Below are 24,594 nucleotides of genomic sequence, written 5' to 3' on the forward strand. Positions count from 1 at the left end.
ACACAAGTGTATCTAATGTCCTGTAGATAAACAGTCAATGTAAAGTGTCTTTTTTTTAAATGTTTGTAGCTGTGCCTTTGTTTAATGAACATGTGCACACATGTACACAGAGACTATATGCAGTCACTCACCACAGCTTTGTAGGTACTCAAAGGGCAGTCAGTCTGTCTGAGGCAGAATAAAGCTTTTAGGCCTGTGCCATTAGCTGCCTTTTAGTGACCGAAGGGGTTTTCATCTACTTACTCATGTGTATTTTCATTCTCCATCTCCTACATAAACAAGGACTCCCCCAGAAAGCTTGTTGCATCAAGGGTCAGGGTGACACATGTTTTAGGGTAATTAATACAGATCAAGGAAGAGTATAGTTCCTTGAATAATAATGTATTTAAAGCTGTTTAATGCATTATACTTCAGTACTAATAACTAAATGAATAACTCATAACGTTGTATCATTGTTTTATTTTTTTCAACAGCCAATTGCAGCAACAAAAAAAAAAAAATACATTAGCTATTTTCAAAAGACACACTAACATGTTGACCACTTCACTAACTAAACCACAAATCTGACAGCAGTTTTTTTTGTCATGGTTTTGTTTTGATTGTAAAATATGCACAATGAGCACTGTCATTTGAAATTATAGAAGATGGACAGCCATTCAATTAATTTATCACACAAACTGTGTTTCTCATCTTGTTAAAGTTAAATAACACTTTGGGAATATTGACCTTTACATATCTACTAATCAAACATAACCATTTTACCTGACTATATAACATATACAGAGAGTGTTTCATAACACAGTGTTGTAATACAGAGCCCTACATTTTAGGTTTGAATCCCAGACAAAGAGCTAGCTCATTTTTCTGGATTTTTCCATCCTTGTTGACGTCACAGTGGCGCAGTAGAACAGCTCGCAGTTTGTCCAGTTCGGGACCTGTAATACTGGGCTGGGGAGGAGAGATAAGAGAGAAGGAGTTTGCGAGATATTTTACATTATGCTGGCATTTATATGACACACAACATACTCTGTTAACCATGTCAAAGCAGCAAATAGTGGTAGGCATTCATGATTATATCATGATCTGAAAGTTACTGTCCATCTCAGATTTAAAAAAAAAAAAAAAACTTCCCAATGTAGATCTGCTGTGTGTGTGTTTGTGATATAATATGTGTACATATAATATTTCATGAATTTATTTTTTGTTGTAGAAGAGGTGATTCCAATGTTTTGGGAACCTCATTCATTTTAAATAGGGTTGCCAAAACATAACCACCTCTTATTATAATGCACTACATGATAATGATAACATGATAATGTTAAGCACATTTAAAGTGAATTGAAATCTAAATTAATCTTAAAGTGAATATTTGGTTTGTCAAATTATTAAAACTGCTGCTTGTCGTATTTTAATTGTTTTCCTGGGCAGGAGAGTTTCCCAAAGAAAAACACTTGGATTGATGGGGATGGCCTCTGTTATATATTATTTTACTGTTATATATATTTTATGCAATTGCAAACACTCCTTTTGTCATCAAAAGGCTTGGTTATTACACAGTACAGCAGCAAAGACTCTTACTCTGACCAGCCCCATCATGTCTTTGACAAAGCCATCCACTTCGGGACCCTCCAGCGCTCCTGTCTTACTCTAAAAAAGAAAAAAGAAAAAAAAAATAGAAAAAAACAAAAGGTCAAGCCAAATATAAAAGAAAGACAGAAATTGCTAATTTCCTCTCAGAATTTACATCCCACTCACATAATTCCAATAGCTTTTATTACCTAGCTTTCCTTAGTGTCTTTTGAGTGCCTATATGGTAAATGGTGGCTTACAGTATATAGCACTTTTATCCATGTGCTTCACAATGTTGCTTATCATTCATTTTCATTCTCATTCACACCCACATTCACACACCTATGGCGGTGCTCACCTGACCCACCGGGAACAACCCCTAGCCAGGAGGGATCGGGTATCGAACCACTAACCCTGTGGGCCGTGGACGACTGCCTTACCAACTGGCAGCCTTATAGGCTTTTTGTTTATAAACACTGACAGGTGACTGAACAAATATGTAAGACTCTATGTAAAAAAAGATATACAGCTGATATTTAAAGGTGCTGTTGATGTACAGTATTCTGTAGTAGTTCAGTGTATAATGGGAATAGATGAGCATGTTGAGCTTTGGGTGATGGTGACAGCCGTTAAAGAAGTCTAAAAGTTTTTGAGGTCTATTTTGGAAGTGTATTAGGGAGTATCTTTACAGCTGTTCTGTATAGCATTAGAATGTGCTTCACATTTAGGTCACAGTGTCTGACTGGCTGTCTTTTTGGCTGCTCACATTAGAATTTACAGTATGTGAAATATCAACGTGATGTATATGTCACTGTTTTACTAAGAACTCTAAATCATTGCCTAAATGCAGTTTTCTATTGGGCTAATTAAATCTCCTCCCATAATATTAAGTCTTCCCATAATAAAAAATCTCCTCCCATAATATTAATCTGTAAATCCTATTTTCACTCATAATATATCATATTGGAGTATGCTGCTAACTTAAAACCTAAATAGCATATGTTATATTTAAGTGCTTTAAATTATTGACTGTGTTTTACTGTAACGCTCTGTCAATCCAGGATATGTGGGATCTGACAGAGTGATAAAAATTTTAAATAGTGCTTAGTCACCAAGCATGTTAAAAGTGGAACTGGCATAAGTGACCACAGAACATTTCACTAAGCTCCTGAACATTTCAAATAAGTGCAGGCAAATAGCTTGTAGACCACAATAATTTTCTGTGGTCATAAAAATGATGGCACAGAATAGAAGGAGAATTCTTGAACTGTGTTGTGAAGAATTCTGACGTGATGATTTGACTTTATGGTTGTTTAATTTCCATATGTTACATTCCAATTAATATACCTCATTGGATTCACTGTTGCCACTGTTCTTCCAGTTGCCAGTCTTCTTTGTTTTCAAATTATGAATGGATTATGATTATTATTATTTTTTTAAATCTGGAATATTAAATGTTTATTGACAGTAATACAGTCTTCCTTGAAAAGGTCTAGTTTTCAGGTCTACGGTATAGTACAAAGAATTACTCCGGTTACTCTGGGATTTTTAATAAACAAAAAGAAAAGAATACAATGTGATTTACCACATGGAAACTTCAGTAATATCCACAAGCAGTAATACTTGTATTAAATCTGGCTACTTGGCAGCTTTGTTGGCAGCAGAAAGTGCTTATAGGTTTCATTTTTAGATGGGTATATTGAGGATGTGCATGTTTCTGTAGGCTGTTCTCTATCACAACAAAGAAAACTGAGAATTTAAACCTGCACTCTTTTGGTCACAAGCTTGCTTTGTCTAAATTTTTAGATATATTTCCTTTCCTAAACAAAACTACCTACAGACCACATTCTCACATACATTCCTGCAGGACACGTCATGCCAATAACGAGTTTAGATAAAATTAAATTATAAAGTAATAGTTCTCTTACTCCCAGCACATTATTTTACTTACCACATCATAATGGGTAAATATTTTCTCAAAATCTCTCTTCCTCTCCTCTTTACTGCAGGCCTAGTAAAAAGAAGAGATTACAAGAAAATTTGATAAACATATTCAAACTGAATTTATAAAATTGTGAAAACATGATTAAGCTTGTGATTTCATGTGACAAAATGTTATAACCAATACACTTACATCCATCTGGAACTGGAGCAGGAAATTCTCATCCAAAGCTAAGATTCTGATTAAGAAAGAAACATAGTTTACTACAAGTATTTGATTTAAGAGATAAAAAAAATTAAAATGAAAAAAGAGATAAAAAAATATTCTTATATCTAATAAGACTTTTTAAACAAAGCTCTAATTCTACAAACATGTTTTATGACCATTTCTTTTAAATATTGTAAAAAAAAAAGAACCGTTTGTGGGTTGTTATTACTATCAAAACATTGTTTTAGTCATAGCCTAGGAATGGGGTTCTACTGTAATATCAAGAAGGGGATGGAGTGTTGTACAATAACATAGCAGTGTGGAAGTCCTCATTCAGTCATTGCTTATTGGCCTTCTAAGCTGGTTAAGTAGTTTCTGTTATCATCATGCAGCTAGCTCCATCCACTTACACCGACAACGATGTTAGTATTTAGATAACATCCCCAAAAATACTTATGGCATTCACGAATGATAACGTGTGATGCTATAGACATTCACACACTACATAGATTTTATTGCTTTTTGAGAAGTACCTGGCCAAGTCGTTTAAATCCAAACGACCATCCTTGTTTTTGTCGAAGATTTTCATCTGCAAGTAAGAGGAGCTACTGAGAAGCATGAAAATGTGACTGTTCTGTAGCTTTTTGTCTCCTGACACCACCCATACACCTCTTGCATGATTATGTGCATATTTTGGTTTTACCTACTGTAAGTTTTACTATTTTTGTGTGCATTTGAATTGAGTTTTCACCATTGTGTCAGTATACTCTTCCAATTTCTCAGATGACACTTCCTTTTGGTGCTGCTTGAACAGGTCTTTCAGAAAGGCCTGAAAGACAAAAGTCAATCACATAATCAGGAGGAAAATACAGCAGCGCATTGAATTCACAAAAATAAATAATTAAATTATCCTCATCTCATAGTTAAATAGAAAAATAACTCTTAAATACGAGATCCGTACTTCTGTAAGTCATAGTTAAGAGATAAAGTTTCTCTCTCTTTTTTTTCTTTGGTGAATGCAATACAGCATCATTGTTATATTTAAAAATAAGTGGATTGGACAATAAAATTAAAAATTGTCCATATCATTAAATGCCTTAACAATGTTGTCAAATGAAACTCTCTCTAGTATTTCTCCTCCAAACCATGCATGACATTATTTAAGTCTCGTCAGAAACTGAAAATGGACAAACATCTCATCATGTAAAAGAACTGAACATACTGGCAGAAGGTTACTTCTTCTCTGCCACTACCACAACTCACGTTGAACAGAAGGGATGTGGTGTGAGAGCGTGTATATTTTGATTGTGCTGACAACCTCACCTTGAGCTCCTGTGCGGATATGTAGCCACTGCAGTCAACATCATACTTTCTCCATATCTACAGTGGGTAGGAGAGGCAGATTATTTTGTGGCTATTGATTTTAAATTAGTTGGAATACAGCTGACTTTTTAAGTGGCAGTCAGACAATTCAGATTATAACTACTGGTCATTCTCTTGTTATAGTGATATTTAGTTGTTAACATACTAGACTTAACAAAGTTACGTTAGATCAGTAGTTGCAAAACTGCAGAGATCGATTTCAACTTAAGCTCTCTGGATAAATATATTTTCATTTTATTGCATTTACATTTAGGCATTTGGAAGATGCTTTTATCAAAAGTTACATACAAATGAGGTACAAAGGAAGCTAAGACAAAGCTGTTGGCCTGCTTTTTAGAAGAAAATATTTGTCTTGTAGCTTACTCACTAGCAATTTTCTTATCAGTAATTCAGTCTTAATATTTCTAATTTCCATTCCCAATTAAACAACTATTAAAAATTGTTAACCTGTCATGTATGGAGATTTTAAATTTAAAGTCCTGGAAAATTATTCTGTCTGGTTTTGATATACAATGACAATCCCGAGTTAACTGTGAACACTGCAATACAAACGGGAAGCCACTGGTTTTGTTTCTTTAAGTGCAGCTGTATCAGTTATTTCGAGACATATTGTGATCAGTGATCTTACCTTCATGAAATCAACACTGTTGTCCAAAGGAGCTTCTCTGCGAAAAATTAACAGGAAGTTCTCATCTTCAGGAAGGATCATATTGGCCAACTGAAAAACAACACAGAGGGCAGAGCAGAGAGCAGCTATTAGATCATAATATTCTATGAGGCCCCTCATAGTATATTAGTGACAAATCAAGTTTGCATCAGTTATACAAACTCCAGACCAGCTCAGTCTAATTGCGTCTAGCATCACAACCTTGATCAGATCAGATAAATGACTGTGATCTGAAACAATTCTGGTTTTCATCTTGCCTATATGGCAGACTAGTGAAATGTGTCTAAAACTTGGAAAACAACCTAATTTTAGGAACACTGCTTTTTAACTTGTTTATGTTTATGTTTATGACGTTATGGAATTTTAAAGCTTGTGCTTAAGTCAGGACTTGGGAAGCAGAAGGCAACCAGAAGGAGAGAACACTTTACATCTATTTTACAGTCCTTACACTGGTTGCCTGTCAGTTTCCATATTGATTTTAAAATTCTTTAACTTGTTTCTAAAGCAATTCATGGTCTTGCACCAGCCTTCTTGTCTAAAACCAGTTGCCATCATATTTGTTTTTGCAGAAGAATGTTCAGGAAGTAGCGTTCCTGCAGGATTTGCTTAACTGCAATGAGGTATTTACTGTACATCAGCTCATTCAACACTTAAGTGCTTTTAACGGTACTCTTGGTATTGGTGAGTGGTCAAATTTAAGTACTTGTACTTTTACTATGTCTGGGGGGAAAAACTAGGATTGCGAAATCCTTACTTTTAGTGTTTATGCTTCAAGCAGTTGGAACAGTCTGCCTGAGGATCTCAGCACAACAGAAAGTCTTGATGTTTTTAAAAGCAAACTTAAAACTTACCTTTTTAGTCTGGATTTTGGTTTAAATATGTGTGTGCTATAATAATAGACATAACAATGTCCTGCCCAATAATCACTTACGTGCAAAATGTAGCTTTATTTCAAAGGACCTGTAGGTTTTTAGATGCTAAAAACTAGTCGTGGGTTAAGTTTCTTTGAAACACAAAGTTACTCAAATTAAAACTGATGCACCTAAATGTCTTATCCATTATTGGAATCAATTTAAATGCGCTGAAGAAGCAGAGACTCAAAAACAAATACTGTAAATACTTAAAGTCTGGATGTTAATTAAGGTCTAGATGGCTAAACATCTGCAAACCTACATGGCTGGTCACTGGTATTTTATTGTCATTTGTTTGAACTGTCCTGACACCAGCTCATCTTGGCTCCTTTCCCTTTCATATTGCTCCATTCTCCTTTGCTGTTCTTTAACAATATCAGCACTCTATTGCTCCATTCTCCTTTGCTGTTCTTTAACAATATCAGCACTCTATTAACATATTGAACTGTTCTTGATCATCAGTCTTATTATAATACAAGATTATACTGCAACCATTTGAATTAAAAGCACCATCCACTAAAGTGTCCTTGTGCCTTTGCCATTTGGTCTTTGGACATTTTCAAAGGGCACAAAAGCCACTTGACCTGTTAGTCATAAACTAAGTACAACACATGCATAGTACAGGCAATTGTAAGTAGGTTACAAATTGCATTTCTTGTCTGAAGTGAGCACAATGTCTTAACAGATCAGGCATGATACTAAACTAGAGGAACCCTATGTGCAATAATCACACAGGAAGTTGTGGTTTTTAGACAGACTAGCTATCTTTTTTACTCATGCTCTTCATTTAGCAGAAGCAGCGGTCTACGAGGTAATCGTATTAGAAGATAATCTGGTGAAAGAGAGCCGAGAAGAGACATATTTGGCATTTACACAGTCACAATTCATTTTAAAATAGATTGGGCTCTCTAAAGGTGGCAGCCTTACTTGATCTTTTGTTTTTTCCTTTCCATGTTACAGTCTAACTTGCAGTTGCATACAGCAATGCAGCCAAGCCAATGTAGTGTTGCATGAGATATCTTGCCATTCAAAGTTGCTTTTGGTTCATGTCCCTAGCAAAGAGATGTCTCTGGATTGTCTCAATGTTTTGATCTATTTCTTTCTTTTTTTTTTTTTTTTGTTGCCTCTCAGTGTTTTTAAATGGTAAATGTATATAGGACTTTTATCCAAAGCGCTTTACAATGTTGAGTCCCATTTGCCCATTCACACACACCGTTGGTGGTGGCTGTCATGCAAGACCATGCAATGACCCACCGGGAGCATATTGAGATTCAGCGGAGGACACTTTGACAAAGCAATGACCCTGTGGTCCGTGGATGACTGCCTTACCAACTAGCCACCCCAATGTGTTGCTGGCATCAAATTGTGTATGTTTGATCAAAGCACTGACCCTGTGGTCCGTGGATGACTGCCTTGCCAACTAACCCACCCCAATGTGTTGCTGGCATCAAATTCAAAATTAGTTCCTTTTTTTTATAACAACTTCTCCTTTGATGTTTACTTTTAACTATTTACAAAAACGTATACAGTGCCTGAAAGTTTATGGAAGTGGGGTTTCATATATTGTATATAAAATGCATATACAGCAGACTCTTCTTAAATTAATTTATTTGAGTGTTGCTGTCCTCTGGCTGCCACTTTGCTACAGGAAGATGGCTTATTGTAAACCCCTAGCAAAACCTGAAATAATTTTTTGTTCTTCTTGAATACAGTAGAAGCATTGTCATGAAAAAACAAAAGTTGAAGAGTGCAGTGGAAAAAGTGGAAGCAGCATTTTTATTAAAAAGCTGATCTGATCCCCACAGATGCTTGCTTATTCTTTCTCTCCCTCTTTCCCTCTTCACACGCACCTACTCATGTACAACAGATGTTGTTGTGAATGCTATCATCCTGGATCATCATACCATCATGGAGATCAACCCCTTAAAGTTATTAGAACGCATGTGAGGAGCCTTGCTGTTTAAGGACAGCTAAATTAAGGTTGGAATACAGCTAGTGTGTACGTAGCTGCTATTCATCTACAGGTAAATATATATATCATCATTAACTATGATGCAGAAAGCTTCTTCCATAGTGCAGATAAATATTAAAAAAATATGTTTCCAAGTCTCAAAAGGGCTCATCCAGAGGAGACAACTGTCTGGTTAGTAACAAATGAAAACACATATCTAAAAAGCTAGTCAGTCCCACCAGTTTGACTGGGCTTACAACTGATATTACAGTTATACTGAGAAACCAGTAAAAAAGGTTTACATTGTGTAGATTGACAGAAAGAGAGCTAAGCATTGGTGTGAATTAATATTTCATAATAAAATCTCTGGTATATGAAGGAAAATGCATAGAAAAGCACTTTAGAACATAATTATACTGATTAATAGTAGATGATGGAATGAGTGCATCTTAGTCATGTGTTTTTTTTCTTTTGATCAGCACAAAACAAGAGAACACAAACATACATGTAAAAAGACAAAATATGTAAATATCATGTATCATACCCTACATTAGTAGAACTAAAGCAGTGATTTCAAATGCAGAAATTGTATTATACCTCTTGAATCTGTAGTTTCCCATCAGCAGTGACATCATAAGCGGACATAAATCTCTGCTTCAGTTTGTGAACTCTTTCTTCAGTCACCTTCTCCTGTAGAGACACAATAGATCAAATGCAGCCTTTTTGTTGCCCCAAATCCATCATTAGAAATCCACTTTGCACAAACTGAACTGATGCAATTTAGCTTTTCAGAAAGTAACATTTTGACATAAATAAAACTTTATATTTTGTTGAATATCCCTTGTTTTCAATAACTGCAAAGCGGTGTCTTATTGACACCACCAAATTGTTTTCTTCTTTTGATGTGGTTTTCCAGGCTAAATGTACACAATGTACACTAAATCATTTCAGAAAATAGCATTAATTAGCCATTTTAATAGTTTGTATAGTATATTGTAAATGGCATTAAACATATTGTATAACACCAGTTTGTTTAAATCAAACATTTAATGTACTTGAAGATTTTAGAAAAAGCTGTTATTGAAAGACAAATAATTCACTTGTTGAGTCACAGTTATTTTAGGAAATGTCACCATGGATACTTACTTGATATCCCACTTTCTCCACTCAAGGCCTAGTTTCATGATAATCAGAGGCTAAATGTGCATGAAGTGTGTTTATGTAGCTCCATCTACATGTCACTCATCAATTTGTAAATATGGTGCTTTACAGACATGTGCATCAGCTGTCACTGAGGAAACATTGAGAGCTTTTTAATGGTATTGTTTTTTCCGCATTTATCTATAGTTTGTTTATGACTTACCTATGTTTGACTGCAAATGCCTCAGTGTAAAGTATAAACCTAATCTGTTGTGTAACTTGGTAGCCTAATCTACATTACTGTTTTATAGATAATGAAGAAGCAGGAACTACTTTTGATCTTGATACATAATGCATGTAAGGATGCAGAGAACAGATTACCAGATTATAACCAAACATACATTTTGAAAAAGGAATACAGAATACATTTTGTCGCATGCACATCTGAATCAGTTTCTTCATTGTAAAGCAAGTTTTTTTCCAAACCAGAGCTCAAACAAATAAAAATAACTTTTGCTAAGGATTTCCAGCTGTTAGTTATTTTAAAATAGCAGATTATCTTCAGTCACTCTACTGTAACTATAGAAACCTGTCAGTCTAAAGTCTGAATCATAATTTTTTGTGCTGCAGAGTACACAGTCTGCAGACTTTAAGGTGCCAGATCATTGCTCATTACAGGCAAGTATTGGTCTTTGCATCACCTTTCTATTAGGCACTTGTGGCACTAGCAATTTCCTGTTGCTTATCAACAGTTTTAAAAAAAACATGTATTAAATTTGGACATCATGAACACTTATGAATATCATTCAAAGAACATGTTGTTTAGTCACTACTTAAGTTATATATCTTCTAGGTTTGGCTGATAGCTTCAACTTTGAGTGTCAAATGACAGTTGATAGACCTAGATAGTAATTAAAATTTTACTAGTTCCTGCAGGAAGGAAGCATCTGAGAAAATAGAACAATAGTATGTTAATGTTACTAAATTATACTGTATGCTGAATAGAAAAAGAAGTACTGTGGAGTGTTTGTAGCTGCATAGAAATACATCATACAGTACTTATCCTGGGGACATTTATTGGAAAACAAATATCAGAGATTAAGTAACATGTGGCCAGTGGTCTGTTTGTTTAAGTACAACCCCATTAGTATCCAAGGAAGTAGAAACTCACTCACTCACTCACTCACTCAAACATACACACACACACACACACACACACACACACACACACACACACACACACACACACACACACACACACACAATGCCTACACATTTAGTTTTCCATCATAAGTGGTCAGGGAGAGGGTTCAAATTTTATCTGGCATAACAGCATTATACATTGTTCATTAGCATGCAAACACACACACACACACTTTTTGTTTTCCCCAAAATCAGTTTTTAACCAAATCAAGGCTTCTCCTTCGACCGTGACCAGAGCTCTTTAATTGTGTTTAACAGCCTTACAGTCACCCCACCCATCCAGATAACTTTGTAGAGTTCAGCTGGACACACAGCAGAGATCCAGAACCATTTGTTCTCCCTAAAAGCTAATTCTAGCTTTATTTTCAGACAAATTGTACCACAAAAACATCATTGTAAGCATAACAACCGTAATATATAGGAAACTGTAATAGTAGTGGCACATTTGTTAGAAAAAAATGTTTTACTTGTAGGAGAAAAGTAATTAAAACATGTATACTAAGCTTTATACAGTTCGGACAGCAGTTTTAATTTGAGTAATTTAATTTGCGATAGAAGGAGCAGGGTTTTCATTTGTCCAGGAAAATCCTTGACTTGTGAATTCCTGCTAAACAACAGAAGAAAGACAGAGAAACCCTTAAAACAAAAATGAGCTAAAGGTAGCTGCCTTTAAACCAAGAAAGATACTAAACATCTAATGATGTTAAACACTTCTGGCTGCCTTTTTCCCTCCCACAATATATTATATATTATAATTTTGGTTGATTTTGCTATGCATATCTGGTCATTTACTTGTCACCCACTGGGTGCTTTGATTCCCCACACTTCTCTGTCTATATATATGTATATATATGTGTGTGTGTGTGTGTGTGTGTGTGTGTGTGTATGTGTATGTGTGTGTATATATACACACACACACACACACACACACATAAAAATCTGTTCGAAAACCTACAGTCTATATTATAGTATATAGTGCTATATTATATAGTGCAGAACTTAACTAACAAATATGTTGTTGTGGAAAGACTAATTAACTTAAGATTTCTTATGGTAGTCTTACTGATGTGTGGTATTAGGATCGACAAAGTATCGTATACATTTACTGTTATCAGATGGAAATGATGTTGCAATCTCTGGCTTTGTGCCCAGGCAGACACAGTTGACAAGCACTGCGAACGGGTGTCAAAATTTTCTTAAAAAGCTATGGATAAATTAATCCAAGCATATTACAGTAACATACCTGTGAGCCCAGTGTCTTCATCATGTGGCGGAAAAAGTCATCAAGCTCTTTCCCCTCGATATAGCCATTATCTGTCTCAATACATGAAACATGTCATGGTGTTGTAAATCCAGCGGTGCAAGTTTGGATTTTCTTCAAAATTCTGATATGGCAATTCATTGCTTTTAGTTAAAAATATTAAACAATATACAGATATAGCAATTTCTCCCTACAATCAATTTTTACAAATGTCATCAGTAATAAGAATTATTCTACGTTCCATTTACAGTAAATTAAGTTCTGTACCTACTTGATATACATTGGGTATGTTTATATAGAAAAAAAACGTGAACATACTATTATCTGCTCTTACCATCTGCATCAAAATGTTGCCAGATTTCCAGGAAACCAGCTGCATCCAGGTTGTCAAAAGAAAAATCCATTATTCTAGAAAAGCAGTCAGTTGCCAACCTTTACACGTAAATACAGTGCCAACTGAGTTGAAACTGTTTAGTAGTCTGCTTGCTTGACATATGTTCTTTCTGACTTAGCAAAAAACAAAACCACACCTCCTGTGTGTGTGAGTGTGTGTGTGTGTGTGAGAGAGAGAGAGAGAGGGAGAGACACGCATCCGCCTAGCCACATATTTGCCATCTGGTGGCTGTATTGATAAACTGTAAACAGATTTTCAACAAATGTTATAAGAAAAGAGACTATGCAAACATTAAAGACAGTAAAATTATTTTAATCAGTATTAATATTGGCATGAATAAACATTCAACACCACCACAAAGACTTAGTGAAAACATAGATCCTGGGAACAATGGAACAGGAAATGTATAAAGACTGATAAATTGAGGGAACATGTCATTTGTTTTTAAATTTTCCAGCTCTAGGAAAAAAATTGTTTTGCATCTCTTTTCTAAATTATGGTGAAACTAACATTAAATAGATTAAATGAAATCTATCCATACATACCAAGATTTTATTTCTACATTCATGAACAAAATGTACAAGTGAGGAAAAGCAATGAAGTTCAAGACATCACTGGTCACATTTTTATTTCAAATAAGTTAAAAAAAAATCCCCTAGTATAGTAGTGTACTTGGTACGAAAAACAATGTAGCATTTACTGTGTTCACGTGTGTGACTGTACCACAGTGTGTATTTTACATGTGCAGTTATCACACGCATATACCTACATGTATGAAAGCACATATACATACATACAGTACAACTCACAGCCACATCATGCAGTCATACACACATTTTTATGTTCTCCACTCCATGCACCAAAAAATGTTGCGAATGCTAATTTGTGAACAGGAAATTATTGTCAGCCTTTTACATAACTTAACAGAAACCCAGGCAGCTGCTTCTGAAATCCCACACAGGAAGCAAAACAAAAAAATATTGATTACTTCCTTCTATGAGAAAATACTTAATTATAAAGAGCGAAGAGAATACAGCACAGACGCACATTTGCTTTAAACATATTGGAACATAATGGTATTTTCTTTCAGTGTCCTGGAACTGAACATTAAACTGTTACTAACATCAGGTACAAATTAACTATATACAGAGACAAGAGTGTTATTTTCACGCTGTGATTAGTGACAAAGAAGAAGAACCTAATCATAACCTTATACAAGACATTGATAGACACCATAGGAAAAGGTGCATTACTAAGACCTTTGGCCTGACTTGAATTTCACTGTTGTACCCCTTACACAATGATTGTAAAGAACTGAGGTTCACTTCACTGGGTGTGTAGCGCATCTGCCATTCATCTTGACCCACAACTAAACAGTAACAAGAAGAAGTGGTAGTAGTGTGTAGAAATGTGGCAATAATAATTACACTGGAGTCATTTGGAGATCTGTAGAATATGCTCTTTATACTTTTCAGTTTTTCCTAAATTGAATATGAAGTATTATTTAAACTGCCAGATTGTATATCAAAGGAGAATCCATACATTTTTAAAAAAGTAAGTTTCCATGATACTTCTAGTTGTAGACTGTGTAGCAGTAAGAAAAGTGCACCATCCTGAGACTTGTCTTATTGTCATTGTTAAAACTTCAGACCCAGAATAGGATATAGTCAAAATACAGCTAACCTCATTAATCTTCTCTTTAGGCACTGCAGGGCAGTGGGTTTATGATGGCAAGAGTTTGAAGAAACGTCTTAGCTTGCACATAAAAAGTGAAATTGAGCTAAATTTGAAAATCCTGAAGGAAAGAAATCTCTAGAAAATGCCAAGGAAGCAAGTGTTGTTGGTGAAGGCTGGAATGTCCTCATTGTCCTGCTTTTACATAAACACCACGCTAAAGTTACTGTAAAAGTGTTATTTAAATACTGACACAAATTTCCTTCTCCTTTGTTACCTACAAGCAGATTCTTTTGCCATTAGTTTTTTTGAGTAAGTTCTTTGCTTCTATGTGATGATCAGCACCTCAGGTGTTCAGAGTATGAGTAACTGTGACAAACACTTCCACAAATCTTTAGTGCCCACTGGTTTCATTTGATCTAAGGAATACCAGTAACAAATAATGCTATTTAAAATGTGGTTTAGGTTATTTTTGCCAAAATAACCTTGGAGAAATGCAAGCCAAAATGTTTAAGATGGCACTCTGTATTGCACTTCAATGACAAACACAATATATTCCACATTAACGTTAAATAAAAAAAGAAAAAAAAAGACACTTACATATAAAAATAAGTATAAACACTATTTCTTCCACAGTGTTTAGTGTTAACAGTGCTGAAGCCTTATTGATTAGTTACTGAAGTTAAAGTTTACTACAGTCCTTTCAATGCACTCCAACTCTCCCACAGCTGGGATATTTGATATAGTCTTATAGCTGTGTTTTAGTCCTTCAGTGAAGAGTCCATTTAATTTCCTCTGATTACCTCACAGGTTAACTGTAAGGCAAGCTACATCAAATGTGTATTTCTGATTTATGCTTGTGCTGAGATTTTCAGCTGAACCTGTATTGTCCTGTAAAAAAACAAAACAAACAACAACAAAAAAAACTATTTGCATAATGGTTTTAGTCACATCTAAAGGCTGGGGATAATCTCATACTAAAAACAACATCTAGACAGATTTATATAAATACAACAAAGGAAAAAAATGCCACTCAGTCTTAAGTTGGGAGTTAAAGTACAGTACAGCGGTAGTGGTATTGTTGCTGTATAGCCTGTTTTAGATAAGAACTCTGGACAATGTCAGGAGAACTCAGCCTGGATAGTGCCAGGAGTTGCTTTTCACACATGTAATATACGGCGGGAGATAGTCCGAGTGAAAAACGTCCTCATGTATGAAACACGAGGAGCTGTGCATCTAATTTAAAAAAGCTCTGTAAATCAACTACAACGGCATTTGATTGATACAAACGTCATCAACGCTCGCTTTGAATTCTTCCATGTCCATGTCGGGAGTGCTTCACTCGCACATTTGCATTCACACATGCGTCCCCTCCGGACAAAGTCAGGTGAAATTCAGAATTCCGGGTCTGAAAGCGGCTTATGTTTGGTCACTGGGAGACAAGATTTTTATTTTTATTTTTTCAGTAGTTTGCCATATCATACTCAAAATTTAAAGTGTCATTAACCATTGTCTGCGTAAGCTTGATCATCTCCAATCGTGAAATGTTGATTCATGTGAAGACAAGATTTTCACCTGACAGCAGAGTAGGTTGATACCAGATCTGGAGGAAAGGCTGTGTGATAGAAGGAAGCTCTTAGGAGGTTTAGCACAGTTTGGTTTAAGAGGAGACATCATGTGACCAAAAAAACAAATACATTTAGGAGATTCTCCTGTAGTATGTATGATCAACTTGATCATAGACAAACTGAACTGGAAACTGTGCATTACCTGATACTGCAGCTGCATATTTTCTAAAACAAGATTTATGTATTGAAGTCGGAGATGACATAAAAACATTTTAGTTAAATTTTCTGAAGAAATTGTAAGGCTCATATTAAAATAAAATCTTTTTCTGCCTCCTCTCCAGAGTCTGAAGACTTTTTGCCCATTGCCTTGTCCAGGTTTGGAGATTGATCCTTTGTCTTGAAGAGGCCGTGATCCTCAGAGTTGGTGCGAAGGGGACTGGGTCGCTGGGAGTCTGATGCTGCCCTCACTGACAACAGAGAAATTAGCTTAAAATGACAGTGACAGTATAGGGAAGAAAATATACCTGATATAGACAGCAATCACAGGAAACTATTGTTTTATAACAAATTAATAGATTTCATATTTATAAAACAAGAAGCTTTCAATCCGTAATGTGCACAGTAATAAATGTAAACTCAAACAGGAGAAGCTAAAGAGCAGTTTACTGAGAATATGAGGTATTATGAAATTCTTGGCTTTGACGATTAGAATCGACAATGTTTAGGATTTACACTCCAAAAGGTATAGATACTACTAAAAAGGGATTCGGCTCCTAACAGTTTTGAGTCAGAACAATAATCTATCATCAACATCTGTAAAGGGATATAAACATTGCCTTGCATATACTGCTACCTCATGGCTCTTTCGTTATTCTTAAAAACACATTGGCACAGAAGATGTGTGGTAAATTAGAATGAATGTACTCAGTAGACAGACTATTATAAATGGCTTACACGATCAGTCAGTTAGTAGGTTATTGAACTGTTAGTTCTGTAGTATAGATAAAAAAACAAAATGCTAGTAAATAATGACTTGACAGCCGAGTCTTGGTCATTACATTGGTTTTATCTCCCACACTGTGCCATTATTTTTGTCAGGGCACAAAATGCTTGAATTTTCCAATTATTTACCTTGAAGAGTACAGCAACCTATTTTGTCTGAGACATTCTTAAAACCTTTGTTTCTGTTGCTTCATATTTTACTTGGGTTTAGATAAAACTGTTTTTAATTCTACTATCCAGTTCTCCTTAACCCACAGTCTCTCATAGAACTATTTTTGGACCTACCTTCCTGAGTGGTTTTGTTAACAGAGCCTCCTGACTGCAAACTGGTCTGGCCTTCCTTGTCTTTCTCTGACAGTGCCCTCTTCAGTGTGGGAGGTAGATGTGTGACCTTAGGGGAGCCACTGCTGGTAGAATCTGGGCTCTCTTCTATTTGAAAGTGTAACAAGAAAATGCACTTGAGCAAACTGTGATAAGATCACTCTGGTATGGCATTTACTTTCAAATCCAGAGCTAATAATAATAATCTTTTTTTTATGTATTAGGCTTTGTCTATAGCACCTTTCAGGTACATGCATCTCAAAGGGGTGTTAATCAATAACAATGTGTACTAAAGCAATAAAAAAACAAAACAAAAAAAACAAAACAATAAAAACCTATGTTACCTATGCTCCTGTTGCTACTGGTGGTCCTCGGCTTCTGGGGGATGCTTGGTCGGGCAGCCAGGGCAGGCTTTGCTCCTTGCGGCACTGGTGGTTTGGGACTTCCTGGTCCTCCAGGGGAACTTGAGGAAGATGTAGCTCTGAGACGAGGAACTCGTTCAGGTTTGGTCTTTTCTGGTGAACCAGGTTCAGGTTTATTAACTGATCCAGTGGGTGACCGACCTTCTGGAATTGTGGACTGAGGCTTGGCTGCTGAAAAAAAAAACAAAAGTAATATTATAGATGGATGGATGGATGGATAGATGGATAGATGCATAATAAATCAATAAATGAAACAATGAATGAAAAGAAAACAGCCAAAGCATAACCCGAATGTTAATCCAAACAATTGAAACAGATTGTTCAGCTGAAAGAGTGCTCATTTTTATTTTAAATTGCTTCTTTGTTGAACTGCAAAGAAAAAAAAAAAATCAAGGGAAACAGCTCACCCGTTGCATTGCTGTCAGGCCTGTCGGGGCTGGAAGACTGAAAGGAAAACAAGGACAGAATGGATCACTACATAAACAATGACATGTTCACGCATGTAAGAATTCATCCTTGCTTGGAGATGTAAAACCTTGTATTAAAAAATACCCTTTTTGTACCCTCTTTTATACTGGTAAATTTTACACACTGCATTATTAAATTTTATATACGGTGTCATGTAGCCTTTGTTAAAGTAGTGATCAGAGAAGTCCAAATGTAACATCAACCAATACAGTATAGTCATTGGCCACATTATTTGATACACTTTTACAATCTAATGAAATGTAATACAGCAGCTCTGCCATGAATTGCAGTGCATTATACACTGAGGTTGTTCTAAAGCTTAGGCCACCCTATTTAAAATGAATAAGGGGGCCAAAACTTTAGAACCACCTCTACTACCCACTATGACCTTAATAATAAACAGAGACTAGAATTATCACCTTTCTGACAGTTTTGACCTAAAAACTGACAAATTATGACATGGTTAAAGTAGAATACATAGCAGAGCTGCTGTAATGGATTGCATTTGATTGTACAGCTGTACCTAATAAAGTAGCCAGTGAGTGTATATTACATTCACACTGGACTTCTGTAATCAGAAGGGGGCGCCTTTGCTCACACAAGCTTTGTGTTAACAGCCTTTTAAATGGTGCTTTGTTTTACCTGCGGGTGAGCGAGTCAGAAAAAACATATGGCAGGAGAAGCTATGGTGCTTCTGATAAAAGGTCAGAAAATAAATCCAATGAATCCAATAAATCCAATGCATATAAATCCAATATGCACAAAAGCACTCATTCACTTTAGTGACAAGTTAGAGATGTGATATACATCTACTGAACACACACACCCACTCCTATATTGAATATTGATGCAGAAAAGGACAGTACACAAAATGTTATTGCCTTTATTAAAACTTGTGATGTGGGTTTGGGATGGGATTCTTTTTTATATGCTATGTAGGAACTGCGAGCACTTAGAGTTGAAGGCATATTGGTGAATTTGAGAATTTAAAGTACATGAAATCTTCCCTAATACATTTATGTCCTGATATGAATAGCTAGAGAATTTGAGAATATGTTTATATGTCAATATGATGGTTGGCACAATAGCCAGGCTGAAGACACAATTCTAAACAGTGTTTTTTCTTTTTTATGTATTCTCCCTGTCAGAAGCCTCAGTTTGTCAACCAAAACAGTGGAGACTCTTCCTTTTTCCCCAAAACAAGTTTCATGTGTCCCTATTTAAATAAGCCTATTGCTACATAATTTACTCATTTCGTTTTCATATTACTAAAACAATAAGTAAAAATCATAACGTAGGCAATTTCAGTTTTTTTTACCAGGAAAAGGTCTTCAGTGCCTTTTCGACCACATGTGACAATCAATGCTGGTGGTTTTGCATGTTTGTAAACATGTTTGAATGGCATTTGTTTATTGGATATAAATCCTGGAATTTATTTAGCGTATTTGTCTATGCCATTGAGCTCCATGGTTGTCCAAAAACATAAAAACACATCAGTAATCCACATAGTTCTTGATTAAGAAACATAATGATGGCAAGACATGATTAGATGTTGGTTTCAGTCCTTGTGTGGGATGGAGAACAAGTGGAAATTAACCGGCCTTATCATCTAAGCCTAATTAAATGTATTAAATTTTGTTAATTTGGCATCATCAGCATCATCACATTTGCCTTGCAGTTTGAAATGTTGCTAACTCATTTTCCCCCTGTTTGCTTTAACCTGTAACCCCAATGTTTTGTGTGTTTCCTGTTTCCTCCTCATCTTACCTTGTGTGCTCTCCTCTCCTGCTTGGCCTTCATCTCTGCCAGGAGGCCGCTGCCCATCATTTGCACCCCTGGATAACGCCTGCCTCCCTGAGGACTGCCTCTGCCATCTGAGCCCTCCCAGGGCTCATCTATAGAGTCTGGTGTCCTCAACTCTTCTGACCTGTCTGAGCTGCTGCTGTAGTCTGTGGCCTGTGAGCGACTCGAGGTGTCTCTGCATTGAGGACAGAAAATCTGTCAGATGGAGTAGAATCGTACTTGGTAATTGACCAACTTGGTGAGTAAAATATTCTGTTTTTGTTCATCTATACCTGGACTTTGGCTCAGGTGCAGGGCTCTTTATTGCCATCTTTGGTGAAGAGGGCTCCTCAAGGATGGTGGAAACGGGCGCAGAGCTTATTGGGGCAGATGAACCTGAGGGTGGAGCAGTTCCCTGGTTTTTCTCAGATTTGTCCAATTTATCAGACTTTGAGGATCGTTTAATGAGGTTGAGGAATCCTCCTTTACTTTTTTTCTTCTCTCCATCCTGAGATTCTGAACTCTTTAAGGAACGTCTGAGTGGTGGAGGACAGAAACAAAAGAGTTTAATGTAAATAAAACTCAAGATGTGAACACATTAGGAACTATATATTATGTCTCTAATACGGCTGGATATAGGCACTGATCTCTCGATTTAATTTTTGATTCAAAAAGTCCAACAGCAATTAATTTTGACTGATTATATTTTAATTAATGCAGTATTGATATTTATCTGATTTAAGTGCTTCTCAAAAACTAGAAATGTTAGTGAATAAATCTATAGACTAGTAAGACTCTTCAACATAAAACTGTTACATGACAGACTAATCTGAACATGTTATGCTTACAAACCTGGGGAACAAGGATTTGCCCAAGTTAGTGCGGAAATCACTGAAATAGTGCGTTACTATGTTTTTGGTCCTACACATGGAAAACAGCTGAGCAGGAATAATGAAAACACTTATGTGATTTAAATGCTGTCCCACACACAGACTGTCAACAGCAGATAAGTCACGACAGGTCTGTAAACTGCTACCACCAATCACGTCACTGTTTACAGAACTGTCCTGACTCAAAATGGCAATTATAGCCAGCTCACATCTATGTTAATTTCACCTCAAAAATGGTTTTGTGGACTTTGTAATAGCTTGTTTCTCACAAAATCATAATTTTACACACTGTGCAGCCCTAACGGAACTGCATATAAGATGCAACAACTGTATGCACATAATAATCACATTCAACATGTTGCTACTGAGAACAGACACAGCAAAGGTTAATCTCTGGATTTTATGACAGTCCTTACTTGGACCCCATCTTGGTGACTTTTTTAGAGAAGAACTCATCTACGCCTTCATCTACTCTTCCCATGAGTCCATTTTGCTCCCCATCCTGAGATGGAGTAGAATTAATTTGCTGAAAGAAAAAGATGAAAACATCTGGTAACATGTTTGGACCATCTCTTAAAAATGTTTTCAAAACTGTCTTAAAGCTTTACTCACAGGGACTTTGGTGGAATGGGTTTTTTTGTTTCTCCGGGGTCGTAGTTTGGTAAAGTGCTGCAGCTTTTTTTCTTCCTCAGATGGCAGCTCCACCATTGCTCCTGACGGTTGCTCCAGTTTTGGCAAGACCTGAGACGGCGTAGGTGGAGTTTGAGATGTGTCCTCCACGTGTATAGGCACATCCTCCAGGGCCTTATCCAGGTCAAACTCCATCTCTGAATTTTTTTTGTGTCAGATGTACTTTGAATATTCAACTATACTAATCTACTAGTTATAATTATTATTGATTTAAGTAAAAAAACAATACAAAATGATAAATAACTACCCAAACCCATTTTAACCTTTTTAATAGTATGAAGCTGAAAGGCAACAGCTCAATTTCACATAATGTAACCAACAACAACAAAAAAGAATATGCTTACCAAAGGCACGCGACACTGGTCGAAGCATTCTGCTGTGGATGCTTTTCCTCTTGGATTTAGGAGTCATCTGAAGAGAGCAACAACTTATCAGGCAACTGTTAATTACTATGGGCATTTATAGCAATGATTCTCCATGTAAACACATGAATTAAAAAAAAAAAGTAAGCAGTCCTGTTAGTCATAGCATCAATATTTAGAATATTGGAAAAATAGAAAAAAAAAATAGTTTTTTTCAGCCATTTACATTTAAAAATATGGAGGTTTTTTGCTGAGGCATTATAAAATGTGGTCCGGTGCATCCAGTTCACTTTAATTAGGTTTAAGCTGTGTGTAGAACTGATTAAAGTCATTAAAAAAAAATCTTCTAATTTTTAGGGGTTGACTGACCTCATTATTTGTTAAATGTAAGAATATCAGAGTAACCAGAACACTTCATAGAGCTCACCATCCAGCCAAACTGAACCAGACAACTAAACATACAAGAAGGGCCTTGGCCAGGAAGCTGACCAAGAACCTAACAGTAACACTTCAGAAGTGGTTCTGCATACATTGGAGAACCTGCCCAGAAGGACAGCCTGTTCAGGAACACTCAGACATGTAATGTAGGGTGGCTAAATGGAACCCACTGCAGAGTAAAAGGAAAGAGGCTTTTAAGGAAAACATGCTCTAGTGCCTGTGCTGAGACTGTGATGATGGTTAATCTTTCAGTGTGACAATGATTCAAAGTAAACACCCAAGGCCACTCTGGAGTCTGGACAAGTCTGTAACTGTCCTTGACTAGTCCAAGCTACTCTTAGACTACGCTACAGAACATCTGTACAGAGACCAAGAGATGGCCGTTCACAGAAACATCCTAAGTAATCAATGAAGCCTGAGAAGATTTGTCAGGCATAATGGGGACTGGCCAAAGTTAGTTAATGGTTTCAAAATCCTTTCATTTATGAAAGTTAAGTTTAATAAAGTTTAATACATTTGCATAAAAAATTGGAAACCTTGTTTTCATGCTATAATTAGTGGCTAGAGTATATAAGCATTGACAAACAAGGAAAATTATATAAAATTAAAAGAATAAAAATTGAAGTTTGATGCCAATAAAATGTGAGCTGTCTCTAGGGCACTGCAAATTCCTCTCCATACATTGTTATATAGTAAACACATTAGCACCCTAATAAAATACTTGTTGAATATTACAGTTTACAGTGAACCACATAGGGTGGTGGCACACATTTACAAGGTGATGATGACAAAAATAGTGGAGGAAAGCAATGCAGAGTGGCTTGATGCATTGGGCAAATAAAGACATTTACCAGCATTCACCAGTGTAAAGTATAATTTGGAGTGGCTGAGGGAGTGACTAATGCACCCTTAGGTATACTGTAATTTTGACCAAATTCTGGATGTTTTCTGCACTACAAAAAAAAGCTACACTACAGCAGGTGAAAAGGCACAAAATAAAAAGAGTGAGAAAAAAATAAGAAGAAAACTGTAGAAGGATAGTCCAGTACTTACACTGGTGCAGCACAGAGTCTCCATGGAGCAAAGGTAGAAAGAGAAGTTGGAAAAGAGGTAAAGATTGAAGAGAGAGAAGGTTGACAAAACAGTAAGGCCGAAGACAAAAAAGGGGGGAAAAAAAAGGACGGCCAAGAACAAAGGGGACAAAAGATGAGACCTGGGAACTGCAGGTGTGTAAGACCCCAAGTAAACAGATGGGACAGATGGGAAATGTATGCAGTTTGCTGCCAGCTGCAATCTGTTCAGTCACATGATTAAACATGGTATTTCTTTTCTGTGGTGATACACCTAATTACATTTTTGTTCATCAAACAAGAGGCTTGGTTTATGAACACAAAAAACCTCTTCAGAACCTGCCTAGTAAAGACTAGTAAAATTCATAGTTAATACTTTGACCTCACTAGTCACTAGTCACTAGTCACCAACCCAAACTTACCATGCATGTCTCTAGATCCTCCAGCCTTTCTGCCTCCAGGATCTCCGCAGATGCACGTTTAGGAATCTTCTCCTCTGGGACATCCAGATCCAGTGACTCCTGCTGCACCAAGGGTCGACCACGACGTACCAGATGGTCTGCCTGTAAGAGGATGAGTAATGAGAGGTGATGTGTTTTATTTTTTCTTTCTCATACCTTTGATTGTTGAGAATTCAATCAGTTCTGTCTAGGTCAATTCTGTGGTTTGTGTGTAAATAAATCAGAATAAAAATATGATAATTATGCCACAAATGTCTATTATTATTATTTTCAGTGAAATTGCATGTTGCTGAAAATAAGCTTAGCAGCCATGAAGGAAAGTCTTACCAGAGTGTGTTGTGAAGTGGAAAGAGCTTCCAAAATCTCATCAACAATGCGATCAGACAAAAAGGATGCTAGACTCAGCTTCACCTCACTGACATAGGAAAAAGAGTTATGGTCAGCAATTGTCTCTACTGACACCTAATATTTAATGTTCATATAATGCAACGTACAGACACACACCTAATTTTGTTGATTATATCCACCCCAGACTGCTCTAGTAGGGTTTTAGTGACAAAGCTCTTGGGCACAATCATTTTGGCTGAGCTGGCCTTTATCAGCTCTGTGCGAAGATTGCTCCTCTTCATCACATGGGGGCACAGAGACTCTGCTGTATCCATCATAGACTCCAACAGAGTCTGAAAGGAAAGCAAAGAGTAGGAGACTAACCTGAATTTCAAAAGAACACCCACAAAACACGCATATGAAATGTACTGTTTAGATTCAGAAATGTTATAAAACATAAAATATAGTTGTTACATTTTTTATGTAACTTT

General features: G+C 36.3%; 2 protein-coding genes across 13 annotated transcripts in view; both read right to left on the reverse strand.

Annotated features, from left to right (window-relative positions):
- Positions 1-448: 448 nt before the first annotated feature.
- LOC137130500 (secretagogin-like) lies at positions 449-12,767 on the reverse strand. The gene is made up of 11 exons (XM_067510738.1): positions 12,569-12,767; positions 12,217-12,287; positions 9,228-9,320; positions 5,730-5,819; positions 5,042-5,098; positions 4,470-4,547; positions 4,252-4,307; positions 3,704-3,749; positions 3,521-3,580; positions 1,579-1,647; positions 449-948 (listed from the first exon to the last, which is right to left on the reverse strand). Exons 1-11 carry the CDS (start codon positions 12,636-12,638, stop codon positions 820-822), a joined length of 819 nt encoding a protein of 272 aa, XP_067366839.1. The 5' UTR covers positions 12,639-12,767; the 3' UTR covers positions 449-819.
- Positions 12,768-12,919: 152 nt separating this feature from the next.
- Positions 12,920-24,594, reverse strand: part of LOC137130501 (F-actin-uncapping protein LRRC16A-like) — a 55,993-nt gene continuing 44,318 nt past the window's right edge. For 5 of the 12 annotated variants that reach the window (XM_067510743.1, XM_067510745.1, XM_067510739.1 and 2 more), the window contains 13 exons: positions 24,281-24,456; positions 24,104-24,191; positions 23,738-23,878; positions 23,299-23,316; positions 21,790-21,856; positions 21,368-21,582; positions 21,172-21,281; positions 20,159-20,401; positions 19,851-20,061; positions 18,023-18,059; positions 17,538-17,786; positions 17,158-17,301; positions 12,920-16,337 (listed from right to left, as the gene is read on the reverse strand). In XM_067510743.1, coding sequence (XP_067366844.1) covers positions 16,174-16,337; positions 17,158-17,301; positions 17,538-17,786; positions 18,023-18,059; positions 19,851-20,061; positions 20,159-20,401; positions 21,172-21,281; positions 21,368-21,582; positions 21,790-21,856; positions 23,299-23,316; positions 23,738-23,878; positions 24,104-24,191; positions 24,281-24,456 — 1,863 coding nt within the window. In that variant the 3' untranslated portion in view covers positions 12,920-16,173. The remainder of the gene's footprint in view (positions 16,338-17,157; positions 17,302-17,537; positions 17,787-18,022; positions 18,060-19,850; positions 20,062-20,158; positions 20,402-21,171; positions 21,282-21,367; positions 21,583-21,789; positions 21,857-23,298; positions 23,317-23,737; positions 23,879-24,103; positions 24,192-24,280; positions 24,457-24,594) is intronic. The other 7 variants (XM_067510746.1, XM_067510748.1, XM_067510742.1 and 4 more) reach the window with 4 other exon arrangements.

The sequence above is a fragment of the Channa argus genome, chromosome 7, assembly GCF_033026475.1.
Source record: "Channa argus isolate prfri chromosome 7, Channa argus male v1.0, whole genome shotgun sequence".
NCBI classification, from domain to species: domain Eukaryota; kingdom Metazoa; phylum Chordata; class Actinopteri; order Anabantiformes; family Channidae; genus Channa; species Channa argus.

Bases quoted from the DNA above. Each gene is read 5' to 3' on its own strand.
- LOC137130500 (XM_067510738.1), bottom strand. From the start codon at position 12,638: ATGGATTTTTCTTTTGACAACCTGGATGCAGCTGGTTTCCTGGAAATC. The intron at 4,308-4,469 runs GTGAAAACTCAA...TCTTACTTGCAG, and splicing joins AAGAGTATACTGACACAATG to ATGAAAATCTTCGACAAAAA. The intron at 1,648-3,520 runs GTAAGTAAAATA...TTTCTTTTTTAG, and splicing joins TATTTACCCATTATGATGTG to AGTAAGACAGGAGCGCTGGA.